Source organism: Pyrus communis, chromosome 7 (assembly GCF_041283825.1).
Source record: "Pyrus communis isolate YQ-2024b chromosome 7, ASM4128382v1, whole genome shotgun sequence".
Classification (NCBI taxonomy): Eukaryota; Viridiplantae; Streptophyta; class Magnoliopsida; order Rosales; family Rosaceae; genus Pyrus; species Pyrus communis.
This window is the reverse complement of record NC_142571.1, coordinates 31,099,339-31,110,736: the sequence shown is the minus strand read 5'-3', so window position 1 is coordinate 31,110,736 and position 11,398 is coordinate 31,099,339. Positions and strand designations below refer to the sequence as shown.

Genomic DNA, 11,398 nt, shown 5'->3' with positions numbered 1-11,398 from the left:
GTTGGATTCTTTTTAATCTTGGTTATATATAATTCTTGTCCTCAAATCCCACAAAATCCACAACTTATTGAAACCCTCCAAAATCTTAATTTTTTTTAATACACTTAGATTTGGATGAATTTAAAATTCTTTAAAATCTTTTAATTGATTACACCTAGATTTGAATGGATTCTAAAATCCTTTAAAATCTTTTAATTAACTACACTAGGATTTTAAAGTCTTTTAAAATCCTCTCAAATCCGACTACATCCTCCTAAATCAATTATAGCTTTGAGTTCTCAAAATTTATTAGATATAGTCTACAATTTGTCAAGCTATGAAGCATTTGTTTTTCCTTTACATTTACCGTTAATGTGCTTGTGTGGCAGTACAATGTGACCCACAAAAAAAAAAAATTATGTTTGCCCCCTCCTGATCCGATCTTTCATCCTCCCCGTTCCATAATCTCCATCCCTACCCCACTCCAAGAGTAAACCACCTTCAATCTTCATTATTTGGGTAGACAGGACCTCGAAACTACGGTAGTGCTGCTCCATTCATCCCCGATTTGGGTTTGTTTGGGTTTTAAAAATCATATGCGACAAGGCAAAGTAATGGGGTTTATTTCCAGAGGGTTTGAGGGGAGGTGGGCGAAGCAAAATTGAGAGAGATGAAGTCAATTAGTGGTAATTACGGCATTTTTGCTGTTGTACATGGAATTATGTTTTTAGGGTTTTCAAATGTTATTCCCTATTAATGGGATGAGGATCTTTTCGGATTCTTTTTGTTGGAATTCTAAGATCCTCACATTATAACTGTTCATCGTACTATAATTAGGTTTTCAAATATTATTCCTTATTATTGGGATGAGGATCCTCTATGGATCCCAACAAAGAGGATCCAGAAAGGATCCTAAAAATCTTCAGATCATGATCATTCATCGTATATCGTGGCGTTAGTTTTCGTTAATTACTATTTGTGTTTAACTTTAAATAAAAAAATTTTAAATAATTTATGACCGCATGGGTACTATAAACAGTTAGAAAGTGAAAATCCTTAAGATCTCCACAATTTGGATATGCATCCAAATTCCAATTAATTTACTTGTGGGTCCCATCAGCCAGCCATAAGCACCTCAAATGGAAAATTTGACGGTGTTAGAACAAAAGAATGGATGCTCCACATTTTATTAAGTTCAAGGATTATATCTAATAAATTTTTAGTTACGAGATCATAGATACAAGTAACCATAGTTATAATTTACTTTCTGTTTTTTTATTAACAATTCATATTTAAATGTGTATTTAAACACGCGGCACTAGAGTAAATTTGCAACGCCAAAACCCTAATTGAAGATTTCTCTCATTTTCTCCCTTTCGTAGTCTGGTCTGGTTTCCATCGAATCAAATATTTTCGTAAGGGAATTCTCCCATTTCATCGTTCAAAATAAAATTCAGATGAACAAGCAGCAGCAGCAGCAATGAGCAAATCACAAGGTTTCTCGTGGTCACGTCTCATCGTGAAACAAGGCATCAAGAATCCCAGCAAAGCCCCACTCCCCTTGTCCCGGAAAATCTCCACTCGGCCACACTTTCCCGCTACCCCTCAGCCACCCAAATGGTCGTTTTCCAGCAAAATCCCTTATTCAACAGTGTCATCCAGAGCGGCCCAAGACCTTCTGGCGGAGGTGGAGAGAGAAAAGCAGAGAGAACGAGAGCAGAGGAAGAGGGCGGGCCTGGACACCAAAGACATTGACCGAGAAGATGAGGAGGACTACATGGGCGTTATGCCACTGATTGAGAAGCTCGAGAAGGAGAAGCTCAAGGACACCGGAGACTTGAACTTGTACGAGGAGCCCACCGATTCCGATAGCGACGAAGACGATGAAAGGTTCACTCCCGATGCCGTCAAGAAGAGGTTTGATGAGTTTCAGAGGAAGTTCACACGCCACGAGGAGTTGCTCAACAACTTCACCGAGGCTGGTAATTTGCCCATTTCCCTGCTTTTTCAACTATGTGCTTTTTTTTTTCTTTGGTATTAATTATTCCAATTGCTTTTGAAATAGAAAAAATAGAATTGTGGGTGAAAATTTTCGACTCCAGGTACCCTAAAACATTACATAATGATGGTTTTTGTGTGTATTTGTGTACTAGTCTAGTCCAGGATATGATATTTGTTTACTTACGTTGCATTTGCATTCTCTGACACGACATGACAGAGACACTTGACGATGCTTATAAATGGATGAATAAAATTGACAAGTTTGAGCAAAAACATTTCCGCCTTCGCCCCGAATATAGGGTCATTGGTGAGTTGATGAACCGTCTCAAAGTAGCTGAGGGAAAGGACAAATTCATCCTCCAGCAGAAACTAAACAGGGCTATGAGATTGGTGCAGTGGAAGGAAGCCTACGATCCAAACAATCCTGCCAATTATGGAGTCATCCAACATGAACAAGTGGAGCCCTCAGTTGATTTATTGGAACATGCTGGGTTTGAAAAAGAAAAGCAAATTATACAAGGAGTTGATGACGACGACGAGGAAGAATTCAATGACATGAAGGAGAAAGATGACATACTGTTAGAGAAGCTTAATGCCATTGACAAAAAACTCGAAGAGAAGCTAGCAGAGTTAGATCATACATTTGGGAAGAAGGGTAAGGTTCTAGAGGAAGAGATCAGAGACCTAGCAGAGGAAAGAAATGATTTGACAGAGAAGAAGAGGAGACCTCTCTACAGGAAAGTAAGTGCGTGTGTCATCAAGTTGACTTTTTAATGTTTATAGTTCAGAATTCAGCGACAACTGACAAAATAATTGTCATAAGTATTTATAAGTTGAACAATTGTTCTGGGTTAGTTTTGATGCAACTTTCCCATGTTTTTATGCTTGCTTTAGTATTTAAAAATATCTGTGCATCTTTCGTGGACTTGCCTTTTTTTTCTTCCCTTTGTTGCTGTTAGCTAATCTGTTCACTTTTGGTATAACATATCATCTGCTACGTATGATGTTTGTAGAAAGAGTATGAGTTATTTTTTTGGTATATGGTTAGCCTTGTTATACTTCAAAGTTTGAGTGAAGTCTTCACAATTTTGTTTTTCCATATTTTCTAATCATTCTTACTAAAATTTGTAGTTTGAGGAGCCTTATGTTATTTGTTTTGAACTTCATTGCAGCTTCCCATGCAGACATATAACATATTCTTGTTTTTGGTGTGGAAACACCAATGTTTTTGACCATTTTATTCATTACTTGTTGGCAGGGGTTTGATGTTAAATTAATCAATGTGAACCGAACTTGTAAAGTAACAAAGGTACTCCACCTTGCGGTTTATATTTTGTGTACATAACTTTTTCTTTGATTTCTCTTCAAGATAACTTTTTCTTTGATTTCTCTTCAAGACTTAACAGAGATCAATGCTTTTACATTTCTGTTTATGCTCTATAGGGGGGGCAAGTGGTCAAGTACACTGCCATATTAGCTTGTGGCAATTATCATGGTGTTGTTGGTTATGCTAAAGCAAAAGGCCCAGCAGTCCCTATCGCTCTTCAGAAGGTATGTGTGGTCTATGAACACTGCAGAGTTCCAATGTCTTGCACAGTGTTAAACATATATTTTTTGTATGTTGATTTATCATGATCCTGCTTGCACATCTATGCGTAATTGCTGTGTTACTTTTTTATAGTTTGAGTATATTAGATGTGACCGTTGTGATCAAAGTAATATCCATCGAACTGATTATTTTAGATGGATCTCATGTGGATAAGTTCAGTGGTTGTTTTTTGGATATATCTTGGTATGGTCGGATATTGCTATCTTACTATTATTACTATGATTATCATTATTATTGTTATTATTTTTTTATACAAGATAGGCTTAATAAAGTTCAACTCTTACAACTTTATGTCTTAATGGTCACAGATAATAGAATAACAATGCTTTTATTGGTGAAAAGACTATAAATAACAGATAATACACGTTGAAGATATAAATGTGGGCAGTTGACAACAACTGACAGTGGTGTTTCTCACCCTTGTTGTCCAAGGGTCACAGATACTCTAAAACCATATTCGAGACTGATACCACCCTAATACGTGCTTATTGCCTTGCTGAATACTACCCTAAAAATGCTTATAAGTGATTTTAAACAGTGATGGAAATTGTTTTTGGAATAAAATAGATCTAGTGGTAGTTTACAATGTGAAGGGCACGATGATCACATTCTAGTTTTTGATTTGCTGTCATGTCATTGTATTGTATTGTATCATATTATACATCTTGATTCTTGAATCTATATCCATGCGACATATATGTCTTCCATTCCTATTTTGGTTAAGCACACCCATTTTTTGTTGGTTTTCATCTCTATTATGAAAATGCAACCCCATGAAAATCGCCTTCTGTAAATTAAGATGTGTTGTTTAATAAAACAACTGAGGAAGTATGACCAGGTTTTCTGTTACTAGGACGGCATGTGTAGCAATAACTACCCTTGTTAGATTGTTGACGATTTTCACTTTTGTTGCGTTCTTCCAGAATGATTGTAAAATTATGGACAGAAAAAATTTAAACAGTACCAATTGAGCTAAGTTCTTTGCCTCGCATGTCTGGATTATGAACTTACTGTAAAGAGATTTCCTTTTATTCTGAAGTAAGTTATTAAGGGTGCTTTATGTGTTTTTACCATTGAGCATAGACTTGAATAAGTTTATCCATTTTTTCTTTGTACCGGTTATTGTTTTTGTGAAACATACGACAAGGGTTTGTTTTTCTTCTGATTGAAATAATTAAGGGTGTCTTAATTGTTTCTACTATTGAGCATAGACTTGAACAAGTTTATCAATTTATTCTTCTTTTGTTTTTTCTTTTCTTGTTTATGTACTGATGATATTACAACAATCAGGCATATGAGAAGTGCTTTCAGAATCTCCACTACATTGAACGACACGAGGAGCATACAATTGCGCATGCAATACAAACAAGTTATAAAAAAACAAAGGTGATTGGCTCATTGTGGTGTACTGGTTTTTTGTCCTTATAGTAGCATTCTTTCATTCTTGTGTTTTTCTTGTTTTTCCCCTTGATATAGAGCCTACGTTTAACCTGTAATTCGTATCAGGTGTATCTCTGGCCTGCACCCACTAGGACGGGTATGAAAGCAGGAAGAACCGTTGAAACCATTCTAAACTTAGCTGGTTTCAAAAATGTTAAGTCTAAGGTATTGACTTTGAAAGAAATCCATTTTAAGGGGGGTGGTTCCTGCAATTTGGTTTGTTGCTCTAACCTCCACACACTTGTCAGGTTGTAGGCTCAAGGAATCCTTATAACACAGTCAAGGCTCTCTTCAAATCCCTTAATGCGGTCAGTAGTCACTTTAACCGGTGTGTTGGATTTTCTTAAATTCATTGAGTTTAATCTGTGTCTCTATATGTGAATTTTCAGATTGAAACTCGAAGGGATGTTCAAGATAAGTTTGGCCGCACTGTTGTTGAGAAGTACCTTCTGTGACAGATGTGCTTAATGTTGCCTGTTTGCAGAATACTTGTAGTTTTGTTATGCATTCCCTTTTCAGACAAGTTGATAAAAATGAGAATTTATTTGTATGTTCTGTTATGTTCTGCCTCCTCCACTGTCGTATTTAGGAACAATGATGATGTACAATAAGAGTGGACTGACTTGGAAGGAGATTAGTAACTCATCCAGTTGCCTTAATTATTTTAGTTTGGCTCATATGGAAAACAAATCAAAGTAGAATCAATGGACAAAGATGTCGAATATACTGCGGTTTTTTCTGCCTTGCTTTCCCTTGGGTGCTTTATGGGATAATTCTTTAGGCATCCTCGAAGTTTTGCACCCTTTTCATTTTTCCTTTCACATTATTGATAAGAGTAATGTTAGGGAGCCTAAATTTGTAGATAAAAGTTTGTACATTACATGTCATGAAAGTTAATGATTGGTTACTTGGTAAATCTTTTAGAAAAGGAACGTCAATGGTTCCTTTAAGAGTCACTCGTCTGTTTAAGACCCACAAAGGAACACTTTACCTAGTGATTGTTGATTCGTCTTCGATGAAAAATTTTAAAATGTGAAAAATGATTTTCACATATTTTGTTTTCTTTCACTTACTCGTGTTTATTTCCGTTTCTTATGAGATGCAGAAATCCACTATCCCTCCCTCCAAATTCCAAAATGATTGTTAATCTCCTGCCTCTTATGGGAATATATAAGATATGAGTTTACCTGTTTGTAATAACACCAGTGAATGTGATACGGTCTGAAGCGGTCCTAAAAGGACTAGGATTCTCTCCTCTCTTTTTTCCATACTCTTTCGTCCCTTTTTTTCACATTCTTTTATTTTGTTTTTCTTTTGTTATAAAAAATTAATATAAGATGTTGACGTGGCTTAACCGTAATCATTCAAATAGGAGGGAAGGGAATGAGAGAGAAAAAAAAGAGGGGAGAAAATCATACTCCGTCCCAAAAACCCAAGAATGTATCCCCCAAGAATCCAATTGATAAAGGGAATTGTTATTAGCACTCCAAAAATCTCATTCTACACTCCAAATTTTCTATATTTGGAAACAAAAATACACTTGTGAGGAGTGTAGAATGAAATTTTTAGAGTGCCAATAACACTTCCCTTGATAAAAATCTTTATAAAGTTGTAATAATGATTGTTGCTTTTTATTGTCTTTGTGTTATGAAGGATAAAGTTTATGTATACGATTAAGTGTAATTTTTTTTCTATTATCAATAAAATATCTCTAGTATGATTGAGGTTTCTCAAAAAAGAAAAAAGTGCTACTAAACTTACCAATTGTTGTATTTTTACTTTTTTTTTTTTGATAAAAATGTTGATAACATATTTATTCTTTTAAATCTCTATTTGTAAATTCATTATAAAAAAAGTTTGTATCACACAGAGTTTTCAGATTGATCAAACTCATCATTTTGGTATTAAGAAAGATTCACCCAATTTCCCCACTTGAAGTTGAACCCCATTATAACGAGAGAGGATCCTCGCTGGATCCTCTTTGTGAGGATCTTGGGAATCCTCCAATTACATCCGTTCATCATATATCGTGCAGTCAGAAATTATTGTAAATTTTTTTATTTAAGATTGAATATAAATAATACCTGATAAAAACTGATCGCACGACGTAATATGATTAGAGGATTCTCAATTTACGTAATATGATTAGAGGATTCTCAATTTCTTCATAAAGAGGATGTGGCGAGGATCCTCTCTCCATTATAACAGCTTAACACTTTTTTCTTTTTTATTAAAATATATTTAAAAAAATAATAATAGTCTTAATCAGTTGGACCCTATTATAGGAGACAAGTAATTTGGGTATTAAGAGAGACTCACCCAGCATTCCCACTTGAACCCTGTTATAAAAGCCTAACACTTTTTTCTTTATCGGTATATAAATCATAATAAAAGTTGTGCGGTGACTTGTGTGAGTGTGGAAAATGGTAGAGCCATCGTCGGAGGGTGACGCGGACAAGATCCGGAAGTTGGTGGGGTTGGGGTACTGGGTGCAGGGCTTCAGGTGCTTCCCATGGATGGCCGTCAACTTCTTCCTCAAGGACGGCCTCCACGTGGACCCTTCCACTCTCCAACTCCTGCAGAACTCCGCCAACCTCCCCATGGTCGCCAAGCCCCTTTACGGTGTCGTTTCAGACGCCGTCTACATTGCTGGCCAGCACCGTATTCCCTATATTGCCTTTGGAGGTGCCTAACTAGTAACTACTACGTCTACGCCCATTTAATTTCCGTTTGCTCTGTATTTTTTGGCCTATATTTGCTGAATTGCTTCGTCTTTTGGATGGCTGTCAATAATTTTGAACTTGGTTAGGATAATAGGATTGGTTATTACAGGATTGGGCTTTTCTTTTTGGCTGGTACTGGCTTTGGTACATATGAATATGATTCCTGTTCTTTGTTGCCCGTAGGATTCTTTAGTGTTCACTCTTTTCTTTGTGCTATACTATAGATAAGAGTAAAAGGGTTACATTGATAGCGGCTGGTAGATGAGTTTAAATTTCAAGATTTGTATATCATCTAAAGGCAATCAATAAATCAATACACGGGAGGAAGGAGTAACGAAAAAGGGCCAAGGAAAGGAATTATGGTGGAACAAGTTTGAAAGGAATGTGTATAGAAAATGAAACACAGAATGAAAACTAAAACAAAAAACTGATATTAACATTGTTTTCACTTTTCTCTTTCCTCCCTACACCATTTCTCCCATATACTTGATCTCTAGCACAAAAATAAAAACTATAAACTATAAACAAAAATGGCTGTCAAACGGGTTATAGTCTAAAATAATCATTTGATCTAAGGAATCAGTTTCTTTGGGGCTATTTGCCTCCACTACTTCAAAGGAGTGCTGAATACAACGGGGAGTTGGATAAAAATTTGTATAATTCAGAAGCTCAATGTTCATTTTCTCTGGTTTCCTTGCTTTGCTCTAAGATTCTGGAGGAGCGAAATAGCAAAAGCTTAAGTAGCAGATTTGTAGATGCTTCTCCACAGCTATTTAAATTCAGTTTGCATCTCTTCTTTCCCCATCTAATTTGAATAAAGATGCACCTTCATTGCGATTACAGAAGTTGTTGAGTAAGTAATTTCTCCTTTGATTGTGTCTAGAAATACACGGTGTGCCATCACATGACAAAGTTTCAAAGATGTTTAAATGTAGGTTTAAACATTGAAAATATCATTTTCGTAAATTTCAAACTCTGTCATTAGTTCGTTACAAGCAACTGTAATTTGTTATACACTGCTTTTGTTCACATGATACATAATAAATTTATAATAGTTCCTCTTGAAAAAAAAAAAAAGTGAATTTAAAGTTTCCATTCTCCTAGGCCTAAATATGGTTTTTAAATCCACCATCATAGTTTTAGTTCTAGTTCATTTCTAACTTCTTATTATTCTTTTCTTTAGTCGGAAGTCCATTTCTAACCTCTTTTTTTTTAACTTTTAATTTTTATTCTTTGTCTCATCTGTTATTTCAGCGGTCTTACAAGCAGTGTCATGGCTAGCAATAGCAATGCTCTCTGAATCAGGCACCTCAATTGGGACCATAACACTGTATCTCCTCCTCAGTAATCTCGGTGCTTCAATTGCTGAGGTAGCCAATGATGCCATTGTTGCAGAGGCAGGAAAACAGTCTACTCCCCCAAAAAATTCCCAACCGTCATCCTCAGGCGAGCTCCAATCATTTTCTTCGATGGCTTCAGCTATGGGTGGAGTCCTTGGATGTCTCCTAGGTGGTCTTGCCATTGACAGATTATCTCCCCAAAAGATGTTCCTGTTCTATGGCCTTCTCCTCACTGTCCACTTTTTCATAAGCATTTTTGTCCAGGAAAGCTCTTTGAACCATACCGAAGGAACAGCCAATGTTGGGATTCGAGAGAAACTTTCTGAGCTCTTGGTTGCATTAAGAGAACCTGAGATCACTTACTCAATATCATGGTTTGCGGCATCTTATGCCATTATTCCAGCATTGACAGGCACCATGTTCTTTTACCAGGCACAGTGCTTGAATATTGACTCATCTCTGTTGGGAATCTCAAAGGTGTTTGGCCAAGTGGCAATGCTTCTATGGAGTGTCATTTATAATCGTCACTTGAAGTCAGTCAGACCTAGGAAACTAGTTTCTGCCATTCAGGTTGCAATGGCTATATTTATGATTTCTGATGCGTTGTTTGTAAATAGGATTTATCAAAATTACATGGGGGTGCCAGACAATTTCTACGTCGTGATGTTTTCTGGCATTTCGGAGGTTCTCTTGTTTATGAAGATTTTGCCTTTCAGCATTCTTATAGCCAAACTCTGCCCACGAGGATGCGAGGGATCTCTAATGGCGTTTGCGATGTCTGCAATAGCGGTTGCATTCATAGTAAGTGGATATCTGGGTGTTGTGCTTGCATCGTATGTTGGGGTCACGGGAAATGACTTTTCAGGGTTTCCACTTGCCCTACTAATACAAGCACTGCTCACAGTGTTGCCACTATATTGGTCATCGTGTATCCCTGATGATGTAAAATCAAAATCCCGTCAGAAGAAGGAATAGCCGAAATGAAATATGCTAATCTACTGCTTCTTTGAGTCCCCTCTGGCTTGGATTGGAATTTGCACCCCCAGTAAACCAAAAGAAAATATTTGAGTATGTTCTCTTTTTAAATTTTGCCGTCCCCGTATTAATGTACGACTGGAATTTTTGGCTTCTAGTATGATTAGTATATGTACTGTAAAGAGAAGTTTTTATTTATTATACGAACAACAATAATACTTAGTTCATGGCTTTTTAGCCAAAAGGGTTCTTATAATTGACGTTCCTCACTTTGATCCCTGAGACTTAAAATTGATAGAATTGGTCTTGTGTTTGCTCATCATCAATCATTTTGTTCATTATGTGAAAATTTTCTGCTAAATAAGGATCAAAGTGACAAAAATTAATCTTAATTTACTAAACCATGGACTAAAATGATTTAACAACAAAATGACTAACATCATTGATGGTGAACAAACTCAAGGACAATTCTATTGATTTTGAAGCTCAATGACCAAAGTGCATAGTTATACTAATATTAAAAATTAAAGTGAATTGCCAATTTAGTCTCTAAATTATCACGAGTGAAAATTAAGTCATTAAACTATTTTTTTTTAGAAAAATCAGTTCTTAAATTATAAAAATCTGTCAATTACACATCCCTAATATTATATTTGAAACTACTATATTTAATTTTCCGTCAATTTAAGTTACATTATTTGCATGTGATACACACTGGAAGGTAGATTGGTAATTTTTCATAAAGAAATAGTGTATGGAGTTAATTTTGTGAGGTAAATTAAAGGTTAGGTTCGCAACCTATATGAAATGTTAGGGGCTTATGGGCGAGAAAATGACGATATTACACTTTAAAGTGTGTCAAATGACTTAAGTTGACGAAAAATTGGATAAAATAGCTTTGAATATGATAATAGTGATGAAATTAGCAATTTTTAATAAATTTAAGGACTTACTTTACCCAAAAAAATAATACAACAACCTAATTTTCAAGGAAGTGACACCTCATGAACTTCACCCTAAAATTATTTTGATTATAAAACCTTAGTTCATTGAGTGAATCTTCTCTGAATTAGTAGTTCGGTGGCAAGTGCAAGAGTAGAAAAATTCTCTATGATTTTGAATTGGCTTTTTAGTCAAAATGATCGTTGAAATTTGCATAGCTCATCATTTTGGTCCTTGAGATTTGAAATCAATAGAAGTAGTCCCTCAGTTTGTTCACCATTAATGATTTTGGTCATTCCTTAAAAGATTATGTTAAATAAGGACCAAATGACAAAAATACCCTCAATTTAATAAACAATGGGCCAAAATGATTTGATAAAAATTAAGGG

At 35.7% G+C, this 11,398-nt stretch overlaps 2 protein-coding genes across 2 annotated transcripts; both read left to right on the top strand.

The window, feature by feature from the left end:
- Positions 1 to 1,212: 1,212 nt before the first annotated feature.
- Positions 1,213 to 5,768, top strand: LOC137733705 (Ribosomal protein S5 family protein). Its single transcript, XM_068472863.2, has 8 exons — positions 1,213 to 1,961; positions 2,198 to 2,721; positions 3,239 to 3,289; positions 3,424 to 3,531; positions 4,880 to 4,975; positions 5,096 to 5,194; positions 5,278 to 5,337; positions 5,419 to 5,768. Exons 1-8 carry the CDS (start codon positions 1,460 to 1,462, stop codon positions 5,482 to 5,484), a joined length of 1,506 nt encoding a protein of 501 aa, XP_068328964.2. The 5' UTR covers positions 1,213 to 1,459; the 3' UTR covers positions 5,485 to 5,768.
- A 34-nt stretch (positions 5,769 to 5,802) lies between these two features.
- Positions 5,803 to 10,323, top strand: LOC137734959 (Major facilitator superfamily protein). The gene is made up of 2 exons (XM_068474300.2): positions 5,803 to 7,714; positions 9,007 to 10,323. The coding sequence occupies exons 1-2, from the start codon at positions 7,453 to 7,455 to the stop codon at positions 10,065 to 10,067; spliced, it is 1,323 nt and encodes a 440-aa protein (XP_068330401.2). The 5' UTR covers positions 5,803 to 7,452; the 3' UTR covers positions 10,068 to 10,323.
- The last annotated feature ends 1,075 nt before the right edge of the window (positions 10,324 to 11,398 follow it).

Excerpts from the sequence above, each read along its gene's own strand:
- LOC137733705 (XM_068472863.2), top strand. The coding sequence starts at position 1,460 with ATGAGCAAATCACAAGGTTTCTCGTGGTCACGTCTCATCGTGAAACAA. Across the intron at positions 1,962-2,197 it reads CAACAACTTCACCGAGGCTG|AGACACTTGACGATGCTTAT; the intron begins GTAATTTGCCCA and ends ACGACATGACAG. Across the intron at positions 3,532-4,879 it reads TCCCTATCGCTCTTCAGAAG|GCATATGAGAAGTGCTTTCA; the intron begins GTATGTGTGGTC and ends TACAACAATCAG.
- LOC137734959 (XM_068474300.2), top strand. The coding sequence starts at position 7,453 with ATGGTAGAGCCATCGTCGGAGGGTGACGCGGACAAGATCCGGAAGTTG. Across the intron at positions 7,715-9,006 it reads TCCCTATATTGCCTTTGGAG|CGGTCTTACAAGCAGTGTCA; the intron begins GTGCCTAACTAG and ends CTGTTATTTCAG.